Source organism: Perca flavescens, chromosome 5, assembly GCF_004354835.1.
Source record: "Perca flavescens isolate YP-PL-M2 chromosome 5, PFLA_1.0, whole genome shotgun sequence".
Taxonomy (NCBI): Eukaryota; Metazoa; Chordata; class Actinopteri; order Perciformes; family Percidae; genus Perca; species Perca flavescens.
The window spans coordinates 12,322,183-12,340,054 of NC_041335.1; the positions used below are offsets into that span (position 1 = coordinate 12,322,183).

The window sequence follows — 17,872 nt, forward strand, 5'->3', positions numbered from 1 at the left end:
GACTTGGCATGGATCAAAGCAACGTGGTGAAGAAAAGCAAAAGGTTGGTTGGTTGGTCGGCTGCTATGGAAACTTGATCATTTTTCAAATGAGCTTGAACTGTCAAGTGAAAAGAGGGCTGCAAAAATAAATGTGAATTAGTTTTTAATATTCTGGTAATAAATGTCAAAGCGCCTGCACATCACATCTGTACATGATATGACTGCGGATGACAGGTTTCCCAGACATGTTACCTCTCCTCCCCTCAACTTACTCGGTTTTTTTTTTTTTTTTTTTTCCTTTCTGTTGGGGTTTTTGTTTTGTTGGGAAGTGACGGAGGGTTTAATCAAGAAAGCAGGCAATTCATCAATCCTAAAGAAGGCGCCTGTACAACCCTGACAGAGCGCACATGGTTTTAGACCAACTCGAACCTGGCCAGCTGTCAGCCCACACACATACACACGTGCACACACACACATACACACCCACACACACACACACACACACACCCGCACCCACACTCACACACACCAGAGCTACCACCGGTAACAATTAACACAAATAGGCTGTCGGCTACGACCTCACACTTGGTCCGCAGGCTATCACATTGTTAATGAAGGGAAGTGGCGTTCTCTCACATTCACAGTAGGATGCCGTACGGCTGACGAGTACACAGTCTCAAGAAATAAAAAAGCCAAGATATACCATCTCAGGCTAAGTCCATTATCCTCTCTTCTTTTAAAAACCATGACGGGACACATGAAGGTATAGGAGAAAGAGGGGGGTCTGTACAGCTGCAGAGGACAGTTTCCTGGAGAGACGTGATGACTGCTGGCAACGTACTGTACAGTATGTGCATGTTCTTCACTGTCACTCAAACCCTGTCCCAGTGGAGGGATCGCACACCCAATGCCCAAACCACTCAGCTGTGTGTTAATGTCTGCTCCTTCAGGGCCGCAATTTGCACACTTGCCACGACTAACTTATAATATGCCATCGCAACACAACGACGTGTTATTCATTTATTGTCATTTAGGCATTTACTTATTTTTTTTTTTTTTTAAGTCTTCACGCAGTTCCATCATGTGCACTTTTTTTTTTTAAACGGAGCTCTTGTATTAAAGAGGCAGGCTGTAACATGGCTGTGTGCTGGGTGTGCCTCAGCGTGAGCAGCAGGAGGAATCTTCACCACATGGTGTCTCTCTCCAGCTGGATAAAAAGCCGCCTGCCTCGTTCAGCCTCGTGTGGATCACACGCTCTTTAGGTGCTGGAGCGTCTCAGCCGGCTCTGACTCTGAGGCTGTCACAGCTAAGCTCTGCGCCCTAACGAATTAGCCTCTCTTCTGTTTTAGTCCGGGAGCATTGTACTATTAGTCGAGTTTCTCTCCTTGACAAAGAGAAGGAGAATTTGTCCAGTGCAATGCACGGTACAAATGTGAGTATGGCATGTGACGGATCGTCTTTGACAGCTGTTAAATGTTCTCTTGAGTGTAATGCCGAGCTCCTCTGGGAAGTCACGTTCGCTCAGATAAGCAAAGCTCTGCACAGTAGCCATCACTGAGGAGATCTAGACATAGAGCGTTTGTAGATCAGGAACCAAAGGAACCGCCGTCGTGCACACGTGGAGACGACATTCGCTGTACTTAGAAAGCATAAGCGGTAGCGTTGAACCTTTTCTCCAAAACCATAGAGCTTTTTTTGGGGGCAGGCAGTAAAAGTAAGCAGTATAACAACCCTGACGTGTTTGGGGCAAACTCTTAAATCACTCTAATTTCTAAAGTCATAAATGGTGCCGAGTTGCAGACATTTAAAGTGTAAGACCATTTACCTGTCATGGTGCAGTTCCCGCTGCTCTGGCGCTCATAGTCCGGCCTGACCGTGGTCCTCGCCCTGGCAGAAAGAAAGCAACAATGTTCTCTCAACTGATCAGCACTATTTTATTGACCATCGGGGGTAAACGCACGCAAACACATGCAAACTTAGTGTTTGACGAGGACATTTGTATTCCAAGACACATTGCTCAGACATTAAAATATAATGAAAGAGAATGTCTTAAGCATGGAAGCATGGAAAATCCTTACACAGAAGCTTTTGTTTTCTTCCCTAAAAGCATAACAGAGCATTGGAATAACAGGATGAATGTAAAGAGGAGAAATATGGTAAAAGTTAAAGCGTGCCTCAGCTGCCCGGGGGCTTGAACAGACCTTTAACGGGGGGGGGGGATTTAAGCAGGATCTTGTAAATTCTGAAGGGACTGAGAGATTCCATTATTCAAGGGAAGTCTTGTTTTTTTTTTGTTTTTTTTTACCGTTTCATGGCCTTGTATTACAGAAAACAGCACAGAATGCACTTTGTGGGCAGTTGAAGTTAACAAACCATATAAGATTGAAATCCTCATCAATCAAGCTATCATGAATTACACTCTGTGACTCACCCCTACGGATCGATAAATCCACAGCAAGCAGGAAAAAAATAATATAATTCACAGCTTTGAGAGAGCTGCATAACATGACATGCTCTGAAGGTAGAATGAGCTCAGGGATGGCATTATAAAACAAACGATCTTATAATGATACTGCAAAGTAGTTGGCATTATCATTAATAAAGGGGAATTGCTTTGATTGAAGGACATGCGGGCGTAGCAGTTTGTTGTTAAAGACAAAGAACAAGGTAGACGAGAAGAATAAGAAATGATGAATTGTGAAAAGGCACGACGCACACGTCAGACAAGTCGCAAATAATGAATTGTGTTTTGTGTATCGTGTTGTGTTTATGGAAAACATAATAATTGTTATATGCGGATGTAAAAATCTAAATTCCTGAAATTTAAGACTGAAGGCAGATCTGCATAATCCATGAGTGCTGTGCAGGAGTTGTGGCTTTCGAAGCCTTATCTCTTCGGATGAGATAAATAAATGCAATAATTTCCATCAAGAGCAATAAAACAAGACTTCTGACGGGCTGTGGTATTTATGAGCTGAAGCCTGCAACTCAGATTTATTTGCAACGAAAGGGTCGACTTTTCTCCTCCTCATTTACATCAGCATTTGGCCATGTTAAATCCAGGCCAATGGTGAATTTTTAAAAGGTTGGCATCAATCTTGTGCGAGCGATTGCCATATTCAACGCCGACTTCTTTTTACCTTTCAAAGGTTCATTCCACTGCTGAGGAAGAAAGGTACACATCTTTCAAAGCACAGAGACATCCCATGGACGGAGTGTCTGTGTGTGTGTGTGTGTGTGTGTGTGTGTGTGTGTGTGTGTGGGGGGGGGGGGGTATGTCCTTTTAGGGCGTCTGTGTTTGTGTTGTTAACTTAGTACTCAGCGTAAACAAAGACAACAGAGGAACATATTAAGTCTAGTTATTTATCTATGTATCTGAAAAAGTGTAAGTGGTACTTAGAACCCCCGAAGACTTGGCGTGAAACCGAGGAAATGTGCTCATGAAATGCTTTTCCACAGGCAACCTCCAGGGTTGCCTTTCCCCCCATCTGTTTGAAAACACAAAACTGTCTCGATCCAAATTGGTGATTTCTAAATACAATTGTAGGTGCATTGGAGAGGGTAACATATGGCAAATCAATTAGACAACTAATTCTTAAAACAAAAACATGGCAAGTGCATTTGCTAATCAACAGCAGTGTTATGTCGGCCACTGGAGTTTTGACAACAATTAATCCTCATTTCAGGCAAGGAGAGCCATATTGACACATATTCCCTAATTTGAATATTCAATTACAGCGTAGTTCCTCATCAAATTATAGTAAAACTGGGAACACGGCCTGAAAGATTTACGCAATTACGACGCAGATCGAGAGTCTTATGTTCCCGTGAAATCTGCCGGAGTTAAAATCATATTAGCGCGGCAAAGCAAACCACCACACTGGGGATTACTCGACAACATGAATTACAGTTCGTTTTTTTTTTTTTTTATCTTCCTATAGTGTTCTTTAGGTTGTTCCATGCAGAATAAAGACAAGATTTGTCCGTGTTCAAAAAAATATACAGGGGGGAAAAGGAAAGTAGGAGAGACAGTGGGGACAGATGAGCGGTAGTCAGCGGAGAGGTGAGATGAGAGTAATATCACTGAAGAGCCAGAGCTGCGATACAGAGAGCTGGAAGCTCTTGTTTTGACACACATCCAGCCTTTCCTGTGACAACATCTCCACACCTTCCTCTATGTGCCGACAGAGCTGCTTTGTGGGAGCTGCTTTTCTCACCCATCATTATCCTCCTTTAAGCCCGGTGTCAGGTGTTTGAAAAGAGGATCTCTCTGAGTTTGGTGGCAAATCACTGAACAGTCTGAGCCCATCAGATCTCGGCTGATCATTCGATCACTCCCGGCGCCGCTCTGCACCCCTTTTTGCTTGATCGACGCTACTTTTCGCAACTTTTTGAAAAAAAAGTAATGAGTAAGATTGAGCTGGGGAATGATTGTTCTTCCGCACTTCAGATGGGAGATGTGTCAAGCGACACACTGACAGTCACCGTGTCTCTTTCTCCTCAAGAGTGGTGAAGTGGGAAGTCTTGGTTAACCAGCGAGCAATGAAAGCTGATACAATACTCCTGCAGAGCTGCGGCAACGCGTGGAGTGTCACCACAGGTAGAACACAGTGCTATCCGAAACGTATTGATATGCGTGCCGATTCTGACACTGATGACTCTCTAGGCTTCACGCGTTTAAAGAAAAAGCCGACTCGGCCTTGACATTTTTATCACCGTACAGTTTGATTTAAAAAAGTGGCCGTGTGTACAATAGTCTATTATTCTAAGAGAAATGTCAAAAACCTTGATTCTGAGTGAAGCGAAAGAAATTGCAATATTAGGACAAGGGTAATTTATGCTAGCAGTCACTGTAGAGGTCAGATATCAGCCTCAGCAATGACAGTTTTATCAGGAGAACAAATGGCAGCGTTGGCCAGGAGAAGGAAGGAGGAAGATACTTTACTGGACACATTAATAGGGCTGACCGGATGGCGCAGGTTTTCCACATTATAAAGTCAGGGGAGCGGCTGATACGGTCGGTCTTGACAGAGAACATGCCAAAGTGGTTGACATCAAGCTGCGGCTATGAATCAAAACGGAACACGGCCGCTGGCTGAGACGCTTCAGACAAACTTGATAAAGAGACGTTAAACACACAAGGTTCAAATGCATTTGCAACGGCAGACTGCTTAACAAGCCTGCACCCGAAACAGCTTTAGTGGCTCAATATGGTGCGACAGCCTGAGCCAATAAGAAAGAAGTATTTAAGGTTTAGTGTTTATCCTTGATCCTTCAGTACTTCAACTGAACTTTCTTGAACGGCGAAAATAATCATTCCTTTACAAAGTCCTAAGATTCCTTTTTGCAGGGTTCGGGTCTCATAGGTCCAGCAAGTTAAATTTAAGACTTTCTAAGACCTGTTTTACAATGATACCGGCCGAAGCATTAACGTATAATGGAAAACCAGTAGGGCAGATATGGCCTAGAATTCTTTATTATTATATAACATTTATTTTCAGTATACCTCCCAGCAGTATGTAACAATAATTCCATCATGATATAATTAATTAAATTAATGCAACCTGGAACAATTGCAGACAGTGGTTGGATGGATCAGCTAATTAAAAATGATTTATTTGTTTTAGAGCTGCTAATCAATTATAGCCTGGCTCCGCCCTCCTACGTACTTCCGCTCAATTTTTTATTTCACTTCAGTACTTCCCAGCATCTGGGTTTGCAGTATATTCTTGGATTTTCTCCGGCCAAATACTTGGCGGTCCAATCAGCGAACAGAGGGTGTGGCTGAGAACGATGACGTTGAGGAAGTGCGTTAGAAAGATGTGAGCGAAGCCATTTGGCCCGTTGTGGCAATGCTGCAGAATATCCAGACGTTAAAGCCCGAGCAACAACAATCTTTGCTGAGTTGTGTTGGTGGCCATGATGTTGTGGTCCTCCTCCCCACGGGGTTTGGGAACAGTTTGATTTTCCAGCTCACTCCGTTAGTGGTGAAGGAGTTGGCTAAGGCTAACGCTAGCGATGCTAACGCTAAATATAAGCCGATAGTAGTGGTCTCCCCTCATGACATACGTCACGACCAAACGTTAGCGATTGGTTACGGCAGATCCAGAGTGGCTCTGGGCAGATCCAATAGTTTTAAACTTCAACAGAGAACCCGCCTTCAAGGAAGTTAACACTTGTCAATGGAGAGTGGCCAGACTCTCTGTACAAATGAAAGGTACCAGAGTCTGGTAGGACCAGGCTAAATCAATTAGTTGAATGAAAGAAAATTAAGTACATTTTGATATTCAATTAATAACATTTTTTCAAGCAAAAATGCCAAACATTTGCTAGTTTTAGCTTGGAATGGCACTCAGAGAGCGCAGACCTCCGCCAAGGCCAGCGGTGCATTCACGTGCTGCTTGGATGGTCCCATTTAGTTGGGAAATCGTTCTATCCACTTCTGTGTGTTCATGAGCTTTAATTAAGTGGTAATGAGGAAACAACACAGACGCTACAAAGAAGGTGTGTATTTTATTGGTCAGAGCGGTTAAACGACACGTTGACAGGTGTTTCCAGTATTTATTAAGTTATTTAAGCCCTATCACACAATGATGACGACGCGCCCCGGGATTTGGATGCACCCTAAACTGCAATTGGTTCTTCTTTGGCCACTGTAATCCTGCCGCCGGACAAACCAACAAACAGAGCCAAAAAACGTCCTCCTTGGCAGAGGTAATGGAATATCTTCTGAATTTAAGACTGTCGGGCGGACAAAAACAGCAAGTTGACGTCATCTTTGGCAGTGGGGAGTCTTTGGGGGCATATTTCACAACTTTTTGACATTTTATACACTGAACAAATGATAGATTCATCGACAAGGAAAATAATAATTAGTTGCAGCCATAATTCTTTAAAGTGCCGCTAAGTGGAACAGCTTGATTTTCGACCCCACGGGGGGAGAGAGAGCGCTCTGCCTTTTTATTACCACGAGTTTACAGACACGTGTCTGCTGATTATCACCTGTGACCTGAGCCAATGAACTAGAGACACACCCACTAAACGAAAGAAAACATATCTCAAACATAGACTTATTATTTACAGTCAATGATCTCAAAGCACAGTTGCACACTGTTTCACAACGGTGCACACCGTTCTGAGATTGAACGTGCCCTGGCTCTCTCTCTCTCTCTCTCTCTCTCTCTCTCTCTCTCTCTCTCTCTCTCTCTCTCTCTCTCTCTCTGTGGGGTCGAAAATCAAGCTGTTCCAATTAGCGCTCCCCCTGGAGGCCTGGAGAACTTTGTTTGTGTAATCTGGATGCAGCATTTTTTTTGTTGTTGTTGTTTTCGGAGGTTGTGTGCTTTTATTTTTGCATCGTTTCTGTATTTGCAGCATGTCTTGTTGCTTGTGTTTTGTCTATTTGCGTGTGTTTCATGAAGTTGTCCAGCTCGTAATCCGATACAGAAAGAGATCATATTTCAGACTCTTGTAAATTAAATCTAACTCTTCTAAGAGTTTCTAAAGAAAAAAAAAGAACACGTTTTTGAAAACTTTTCAGAAGTTGCAGCTGCCCTGTTTTCAGACAGACAAAAAAACTATACAAAAACAATTCAAATACAACACCTTAGCCTTGATGCAATTACTCTGTGCATCCCATAATGATGCAACACCCCGCAGTTACCGTGTACGGCACACGCCGCTCCTGAATAAAAAATAAAAAAACCTGATTTGCGTCGTTCGTTTGTGCACAACTCTAACAAGCTCGCTCTGCCTGAGGCAACTTAACATTTGAGAGGGATCACTGCAGCTTTCAAAATTATAAGGGTCATTAAAAATTTACACATTATTGACTGTATTTAAAACATCTTTTCCACCGACTGTAAAGAGCACTTAAATTTAAGAGGTGCTATTCTCCAAAGGCCATAAAGTTGTTATAGATAGCCTGAAGGAGGCATGGAGGAGAGAGTTTTCTCTTGCTGAATATGAATAAAGTATAGTGGGGTGATACTACCCAGACAGTTACACCACTGAACTTACTTGAGCAATCAGTGAGTTTTGAAGAGCTGTTCATAAATCACTGTGTCAAACTATCTAATATGTGACTTTAAAGAAACTGCAGAAATATGTTTAGCTGTATGTATGGTTGTCTAAAGTGCACGTAACTACACAGGGAGGATGCCAGATAAATAATCAAAGAACTGCCGCTGTCTAAATTGCCCACAGTCCTGTCCTTATGTGTCGGTGCATTATGGATGGAAATACTCTCAAAAGAAGACTCTCTGACTGTGGATTGAATTTTAATGTTAATACAAAAACAGCAGCCTGTGATCTCAGCAGGCATCAGGAGTCGCCTCGAGGTGCAATTTATTCCAACCTCTGAGCCTCACCAACTTGAAAGTGGGCTTCAAAAGAACGGAGGATTACCGGTAAGAGTCGCTAAGGCGAACACATGGGCCTGAGCGCTCATCAGCGCGTCGACACATCAAAAGATTATTGACCATCGATTTCCCAAACATGGACGATTCGAAAAAAAAAAAAAAAAAAAAACTCTATTTGAAGTTGGGTTTTTGAATCCACGCCTATCCGCTTTATTGTTCCCATCCCACTGAGTGGCCATGTGAACAGAAGATCTGTTTTAAATACGCCTGCTGGCAACCACCGCTCCGGCCTGTTGTGGCTTTTAAGTGGCTTTTTACTCAGCACCGGCGCAGGATGGCAAAGCATAGCACTTGAAGCTGGCAAGCCCATCAGCGGCCCGTGCCAAAGCTTCTCTCTCCGCAGCACCGCCACACACCGAAAGGAGTCTCGATTGTTTATTTACAATTTGCTGTGGAAATCCCCAGTTCTTCATTGTGATAAATATTTGGGGCTGTTTGATTTGGACACAATACAAAGGGTTGCTCCAATCACTCTGAGGCCTGAGGCGGAGGAAGCCTGAGCAGCATGAACAGAGGAGGAGGGGACACACGCTCCAGCATGGTGGGGATCTTGGAGCTCTCCTCCCTTCCTCTGCAGCTGTCGCTCGTTTGCTCTCCGGGCTACATCTCCTCCTCTTTGTCTGCACAGTACAACAGTCCTGTCACCGGAGGAGCGGCCTGCCTCTGCCTCCCGGGACAGCCCACAAATAGCAGGAGTTTAGCCCTCATTGAACTTGTGTTCTTGTTCAGGGGATCCTGTCTAGTTAGCCTGTCTCTCCAGGTTCACCCTCGCTACCTCGTTGTCCGGCCACAACCTTTTTACGGCAGACTGCCCGGGAGTGATCAATTGCTTGTGTCGTCACTTGTCGTACACGTGGCACAGGAGCGGAACAACAGTTCAAGAGCACGCTGGGCGTGAAATCAAAAAGAAAGGAGAGTTGAACTTGAAGAGGCACTGCTGAACGTATGACGTTACCTTGCTGTGTTGGGTGGAGCGTCACTGTTAGCTGTACTGGACGTTTCCTGGGATGACTGATGCTGAGAAACATCTCCCATCCGGTACCACAGCCCCATACTGTTTATCTCACTGTGGAAAGACGAAGAAGAGGCGCACAGAGAGCGGTTCACTTTGTTTTAAACAGCCAGTAATCCTTCACGCATACAGTAGAAGAAAATGTATCACCAAGTAATGGTGATTGATAGAAGATACAAAACATCATGAATTCATTCATTCCCTGTGCCAAACAGCTCACCCTATGCAGATGTAGTTAACAAGATGGTACTTGGATTTCGCTGTGATCTGGATGTCGTACACCGCCGTCACAGCAGCGGCACGAGGGCTGATTTTCACGCAGAGCCTCTTCTTCCTCGTGGCAGTTTCCTCTGATCAGGCACACATGAGGGTGTCAGACAGGAATTCATATAATATATACGTTTTCACAAATCCCACTTAAGCTTAGCTATTTATTCATTATCAGTCTCAGAATAAGAGACAAACTAATATCAGCCTCCGGGCGACTTGCTGTGCTTAAAGGGAAATAACTGGACAGCGGAAAGCCACGATATCCATATGCGTTATTATAATAATTTTTTTTTTTTTTTATCATTTTAGTAGGTAAAATGACAGAAGCAAGTGTATCCTCTATCAGCTTTAGTACACAACAGGGATTTAAACTGGATATTCTAGATAGAAACTCATACATAATGTCACATGTACTGTATACATTAAACATGGATTCACATAAAAGTAATAAAACATGAAATTACACCATAGCCAAACAAAACATAATTTCTTTTCTTCATTCTGGCAACAAAAAAAGAAAAAAAAAAATGGCCATGTTTCCCTATATTGCATCTGTGCCTCGCTCATTTATTTCCCCTGCAACACTAGAAAGTGCAGTGTAAATGCAATGATAATAAAAATAATAAACAAGCTGTCCTCTCTCCCGATACCAAAAATATTATTACATTTCCAAGGCATGGATAGTGAGGGGGAAATACATAGCACTCAAAAAGCACTAAAGCATTGGGGAATGCATTTCATTAATATTAGATAACCCCCATCCACTCGTCCTCTCCCCAAATAAATACATAAATAAATAAGCCCCTCATAAAGAAAAGCACAGCTCCAGCTGAGATAAACAATGACTCATGATTCTCTTCTCTTGTACCTCCAGGGCAACATGTTTATTTTATTCCCACAGTCTGCCATAAATTAAGATAACCTGCACCCATAAAACATTCACTATCTCAAGCAAAGCTGCCCCAGAGGACCTCGGCATAAGCTGGTCGGAGGGTGAAAAAAACAAGAGGAGGAGGGGAGCGAGCCTGTGGTCGGTATTGACTGTTTACTTACTTGTGTCCCATGTTTCTCCCACAGGTGTGAAGCCCTCTGGCAACGCGTCCTTAATGTCAATCAGCTTCAGGTCCACAACAACGTCCGGCCCCTACAAGATAGAGCGCAGGCAGGAAATTCAGAGTCACGTACGCAAATTCAACTCTTTAAAGGACAGAGAGCAAGAAAAAAACAGAAGAAAAAAAAGGTTAGCCATTTTTTTGGAGGTCTCAGGAAAGAAAATGTAGAGATAATAGAGTCAATGATTCACTAAAAGCTTGGGAAGTCTCTAAAGAGAAGGGTTGACAAAATAGCTGAAGTAATTACTCTCTAATAGCTTTCTTTCTTTTTTTTTTTTGCAATGAGAGAATGCATCTGTGAACTTGTAATCATTTTCAACCTTTTGGCGAGAAGCTGTGGGATGATGGGAGACAGAGCAGGCAGTCTAATCAACAGAATGGGACTGGTTAAAAACAATCAGGGACTGTGCAGTTGACATTTTCAAGCATGACTCTTCCCTGCCTCCCATTACATTTTCATTTTTTGCCATAATAAATTGCAATAATACACAGTGGCAGTAGAGAGTGGGGCGAGCCAGGCGTGACTTGATGCGTCCGAAAAGGCTGGATTTCACTGTTGCCCGACAGTCATTACCATTAGATACATTTTTTATTCATAGTTTTTTATACTGACTTAAGGAGGAATATGGATGAATGTTATTACTATGCATGGAACCTTTTTTTTTGTTTGTGTTTCCCCCCTTTTTCCTGGAGAGATTTCTTCCATCAGGGCCTGACAAAAGGGGCTCTCTACCTCCAACCTAGAGTATGACAAATCACAAACTATTTACTTCCCCCCCACATAATTCAGGGGCTAATTTTACAGAATCTGTTTTTGTCATAGACAATTACAGTGGGAGCTCCATTGAGTGGCAGACAAAATAGCCTTTGTTGATGGCTCTGTCATGTTTTGTTTGTGTCAAAGTCTTTAAAACAATGTGGACACACATTTTAAGATAATATACAGGAACTAGGGGAAGACTATTTGTATGCTACATACTCAACTGAGGACCAGCTCGAGCTCAGGCACGAGGCAACTGCTGCCAAATTGCCTGGCTTTTAGAGGACATACTGTAAAAAAAAAAAAACATTAAAAAAAATAGAATAATAATGATTTGATTAAGTCCTAAAATTGAGCTGATGGAAAATGATAAAAAAAAATGCAGGCTTTGTTTACACTGTCTGCATTATCTACCTGCAAACCCATGGAAACAACTGACTAGACAGCCAATAGTAAGCCGTATGAGCTGAGGTTGGACAGGTAGGTGTATTTATGGCCACGGAGCAGCTGACAGCCATGCAACAACACATCAGCTGTAGGCTGCAGGCAGGAAATGACCCAACAGCATTAATGAGAAACATTCAAAGATCATTTCAGCCACAGACGAGTCAATTAGGGAGCTCTATACATAGCACAATCACACTAAAAGTGCTTTTTGTGGAGTTATTTTGTACATAAAAAGGAGTCTTTTTACATTCACAATCGCAATTATATGTGGATCAGCTTTCAACAATCACTGGTTGGTAACCATTTTCTCTACAGGGACACTGTTGATTGAATAAATTGGAATAGTTAAAATACAGCTCTTTGTTATTTCATGAATAAACATAAATAATATCCTCAGGAGGACGTACAACATGAAAAATATCTCACCGAGGTATTATTCATCTGGAATATGCATGCAAATCCATTATATGTAAAAGTTCAACGCTGGCCTTTTTAAATGGGACTTTCACTGATCAAAGTGCAAAGTGCATTAAAATATTCTGGCGGCAGAAAACAGAGCTAATAACAACAACAATAAAAAAAAAGGTGCTGCGGATGCGGTGCAGAATGCATAGGGGAAAGGGAGAAGTTTGCATTCCCACTTACAGTTTTTCTGGTGAAACAGAGGTAGCGAGTGACCTTGGATTTGAATAAGCCGTCCTTCCACAGGTCGGCGTCACAGCCATCTGTTGTTTGTGCAACCTACGTGAAAGAAGAAGAAGAAGAAAAAAAAACAAGGAGAGAAAAAAAAACATGCAGGAGGTGGGATAAAGTTAATGTATGTATGCCATGAGCGTGTTGCTTTTGCCTCTTCCCTTGCATACTAGCCTTAATTAACGCTTGCCTACACTAGCGCTCCATCTCATTAGTGCTCTGCGTGGGTAAAGGAGTCTTAGCCTCCAAAAAAGGTGGCTAAAAATATCATCCCTTGGGACCGGGCTGATTAAAGATGCTCTGACAAGGATCTGCTCTAACAAGGAAAACCAAACTTCAGTGTGCTTCAGTGGGAAAGCAGGGATTATATTAGGGGTAAATGTGGAATGTATTTTTTTGTTTTTTAAACCTACTGTAGTACCCCTTGAGCAACACATAGGTAAACTGAGAACACTTCATATGCATCTTAAATATTTTTCTTCTCTACTCCCTGCGTGGATTATTTTTATGATTTAATGAGACAAGTCTTCTAATGAGAAATTACTGAGGATTTAAAGCCATTTCATGTGTATGCCTAAATAAGTCAAAATCCTAAGAGCTGAGCAGCTCGTCCTTGTACAATAGGCTCTTTCATAGTTGTAAATGATCAGTGGAGTCGGTAAAAAAAGAAAAATAGATTGCATCATATTGACAGCATGTAGGCACCACAAGTCAAGCTCAAGGTCCAAAGCCACATTGCTATGTTAATGTAGGTATGCAGGGCAGAATGCATCAAGCTGAACATAACCTGCAGACTGCATTGCACAGACTCTTCCATCGTTCCGGCAAATACGTTCGGCTGAAGCGTCATATTCCATTGGCTATCATGTGAGAATCACCTAAATAACTGCCAGAGTTATTTTCTAAAGGGATCCTTTACAACGAAGAGTCAATCTAATGAGGTTTATTCAAATGAAGAAGTCATAGATCTCTGCACCCACCCACCCACGTTACCCCCTTGACAATAATGATGAATGACCTCTGTGACTGGGAAGGGTGTGGAGGGGAGGGGGGGGGGGGTTTCATGAAAAACCACCAGTGACTAGCTGGGATGAGAGCAGAGACTAAAGTGGGGAACAAAGATAGATAGTGGGATGAGAGAGAGAAAGAAAGAGCAGAGGATGAGCGGAGAGAGGGATTGCTGGGCGTCTCCAACAGCAGTTCCATGAAAGGTCCCAGAAGGAGCCTATACATCACCAGCCTCCCTCTTCTTTACAAGACAACCCGTCTTGGCCACTTTTTCCAGGTCAGTAGCCAGCGCATCCTGTCAGCGTAAACAAAGGGCTCGCTTTGTGAAACCCAAAGTCAAGTTGAGGAGTAACGAGGGCACGGTCCTCCTAGGAGGCACCTCAGGCATCATCCTGCCACAGCCGCCGGCAGCAAGGATGCGACGCAGCCTGAATGTGAAACGCCACGGCAGAAAAAAGCATGTGTAAAGTTGCGATGGCTCCTCTCTGATACTTTCAAGTCTGGCATATGGCTCCATCATTACACAGACTTCAATGTGGAGAATGCAACATGTCTGATAAGAAACGTCGCAGCTCTGATTGTAACATTTCATTTAGAATGCAATGACAGATTTAACTGCCACTTCCTAAAATCTAAAGCTCACAGTGATCTAAAAGCCCACTAAAGAAACAAGTCTTTAGGGGGTGCTGAGTACTTCTATGAAGGATCTCCGGAGACAGACACCACCAGCAGTGGCAAGTTGCTATGAAGTTGCTATGAAGCACTGAGAAGCACAGCTGTGACTAAAAAAGGATATCAAGGTATACAATCAAAAAACCTCTGGGGAGTAAAGCCAGGTGGAGAAGACATAAGAGGGGTACAGGTCTCTTTAAAGAAGAACAGAAACACTGAAGAGAGAAAAATGTTTTGCATGTCCCTGATAAATAAAAAAATAAAAAATGCTTTTTCTCAGCTGGAAATAGATAAACTGACTACTGACTAGAACTAAAGCAGCAGTGACGGATACATTTTTTTTTCAGGTTTGGGTGGGGACGGAGTCTGATCTGATAAATGACATAAATGTAGGCCTGTGTTTGATTGAAGAAATTCTTAGTCGACTAACACTCATTCAATTGTATCGACTAATCGATCAGTTGATTTAATCAACAGATCTGTAAATCTGAGTTTCTCTGCAAAGAGTCATGCAAAATAATGCATATATTGAATCAGATAACGCCTCCTTTGCATATTTAAACACAACACAAAGTAATCAAAGTAGGTTTCACGGTGATATCTCTTAGGTAAAATGTCAACCCTTAATTCTTGTGTTTACTAGAGATGTGCTCGTACATTTCTTGGAAATAAGTCATTCAACATGAAAAAAGCATCAAACATGACTAATGGACTAAAGAGATCTAAGTTGACTAAGACCAAAACCACCGATTAGTCGACTAATCCACTAAGAGGGAGCAGCTCTACATAAATTCGTACAAATAATTTTTATTTTTATTAATTCAGTATGTCTTTGTGTGTGTGCGTGTGTGTGTGAGTGTGTGTGTGTGTGCGCGCAATAATTAATACTATCAGTTGTCTGGATACAATATAATGAAATAGCCTAGGCCAAAGGTTTTCACAATGGAGCCTGGGAGGTTGTGCAGTAAAAATAAAAGGAAAGAAAAAACTAAAAATATTCCAAATTATTATGGTACTGTTATAAAAGTATTATTGGTAGGCCTAAAATGGGTATCTTTATAAAAATATAAAACTGTCAGAGTAGCCCTGCGGCCGATTCAACATGTAGCTATAATAATAATAATAATAATAATAATAATAATAATAATAATAAAAGCTACCCAGTGTTTCCTCTATGTTGATTTCTGCCGCCACAGTATCAGAAATAGGGCAGACACACATCAGGGTTTCCTGTTCCTATGTACATGTAGTATATAAAGTCATAATTCCATGACTCTACAGAGCCGTGTGCTCTACTGAACTCAAGCCAACTGTCATCCGCTCTCTCTCCCCTCAAATGGAACAGTGACAGGACGTCATCACCCGCCAAGTCATGGCAACCAGATAAACAACCAATGAGTACACCGAGTACACTTGTCACTCAATCTCAGGCAAAGTCGCAAACAGCGACGAAAGCCGCAACTTGAAATCCGCACTCACTCAGCTTGTGCGTGGCAGGCACTAGCGGCGCCAGGATTTTGATTGTAGGTGGGCCTCCAGAAAACTGGACGGGCCAATTAAAATAAGCCAAATGTATTCAGGTTCCCCCTTCATTCAGACAGCCAGACACTAATAACATTAAGACACTACTTGCCTTGCTGGTGTGACGGTGTGGCTACGGGAGGACTTGATGGGGAGAGGGCGGCCGAGCAGGATGATAAATTGTCACTTGTAACCGCGTTACTTAAAATGTCCTCCTGCTCCTTGGAGTGTTTCTTGCTGAATTTAGATGAAAACAAGCTACTCTGTGTCTGTCTCATTGAGCTTGCTTGAAAAGCTTGCGCACAAACGTCATTCATTTCATTGGATCACTTGTGGATCAGGTGTGGCGTGTGAGCGGGTTGAAATGCGTGTGTCTCACGCCCAATGCGTGAGACTTGAGAGCCCTGATATAGCTACCGTTAGAGCCGAGGGGTTATTAGCTTAGCTTAGTTTAGCTAAAGACTGGAAGCAGGGGGAAACAGCTAGCTTGGCTCTCTCTGAAGTTGATAAATATGACTACCAGTAACTTTGAGGCTCACTTATTTAATATATATATATATATATATATATATATATATATATATATATATATATATATATATATATATATATATATATATATATATATATATATATATATATATATATATATATATATATATATAAACATATATATATATACTGTATATATATATATTTGTAAGTCCTAACAAAAACAATACTGCAAAAGCAACAATTTGTGGTTTTTAGAGGGACTCAAACGCTGTAAGTGTTTCTTGACGAACAACCGTTTGTCTCTGCTGATTGTCTGACAACCACACAATGACGACAAGACATTTTTACATTCCGGTTTGTGTACGAACTAAACAAACGCGATACAGCATGTTAGTTAGTGAGCTTTAGAGCGCCTGCTATGCATATTTTTGAGTTTGATCCAGTTTTTTTTTGACAGAGCTAGGCTAGCTTTTCCCCCCTGCTTCTACTCTTCACATTTAGCTAAGCGCTTTGAAGTTCTAGCTTGGGGCATGAGTTGTGTCTATCTTTTCTTTTAACGTTTGACAAGAAAGCAAATGAGCCTATGTCAAACTATACCTCAAAAGTACAGATCTGCTCCCTTTACAACGAATAATCAGCTATTAGGTTTATAAGCCTGGACATCCTAGCTAATCATAAGCTAGTACTGGAATTCTACAAATAAACTTACATTTAAGTAATACGTTTATGAGCCTACCATGTCAAATGCTCTGGTGAATCTGAAATACACATGTTTGCAACCCTTGCACAGAGTGCGCATGTGCACAAGTCTAGTCGTGGCGTTTGATGTTGGGTGGCTGCTAGTGCTTCAGCAAAGCTCCCGATCCCAGAGGAACAGTGTTTGATCTGGGCCTGTGCTCTCTTGTGTTGGAACAACCTGCTCAAGTTCAGGGATGTGAGCCTATCGTATCAGAGAGCAAAAGAGTTAATCAGCCCTTTGATCTGCTGTATAAAATGTATGGTAAGTATGGTAAGCAGTCAGTATTAAGGAGGATTTCTAAAAGAAGTCTAGTATGAAAGGAGAAAAAAAAAATCAATACGGCGTAATATCCTGAGAATTCCCCCTTCTCAGTGCTGCATTAGCACACTGATGCTTAGTGTTGATATTTTTGTTTGTATTTCAAGTCTGGAGATGAAAGAATCGCATAGTGATGTTCAAAAGATGTTCTTGAAGATGGGACAAATGCATTTGAAATAGTTCTTTAGAGTCTGAAAGGCCTTTAATTTGATCTCGGAGGCTAACTTGAACTAGATTTTTATTCATGGATATGATTTGGATATGATATGTTTTCTTTTTAAAAATGAAAACTAACCCAAACTAAAAGATATAACTGAACGTGGTCGTATCAAATATAGGCTTTAAGCTATCTGGAGTGTAACCCTGTTTTGTCACACAGGCAGGAAGCAAGGAGTCTACGGCCATGCCAATGTCTCTGTGAGGCTGT

General features: G+C 42.0%; 1 protein-coding gene and 1 long non-coding RNA gene across 2 annotated transcripts in view; both read right to left on the reverse strand.

Moving 5' to 3' along the window:
* LOC114556383 (uncharacterized) overlaps positions 1-9,427 on the reverse strand; it is an 18,878-nt gene extending 9,451 nt beyond the window's left edge. Inside the window, exons 1-2 of the long non-coding RNA XR_003692657.1 lie at positions 9,354-9,427; positions 1,807-1,868 (exon numbers count right to left, since the gene is read on the reverse strand). This is a non-coding gene — a long non-coding RNA (uncharacterized LOC114556383). The remainder of the gene's footprint in view (positions 1-1,806; positions 1,869-9,353) is intronic.
* A 199-nt stretch (positions 9,428-9,626) lies between these two features.
* Positions 9,627-17,198, reverse strand: mvb12bb (multivesicular body subunit 12Bb). Its single transcript, XM_028577791.1, has 4 exons — positions 17,125-17,198; positions 12,645-12,740; positions 10,734-10,824; positions 9,627-9,760 (listed from the first exon to the last, which is right to left on the reverse strand). The coding sequence occupies exons 1-4, from the start codon at positions 17,185-17,187 to the stop codon at positions 9,627-9,629; spliced, it is 384 nt and encodes a 127-aa protein (XP_028433592.1). The 5' UTR covers positions 17,188-17,198.
* Positions 17,199-17,872: the final 674 nt, after the last annotated feature.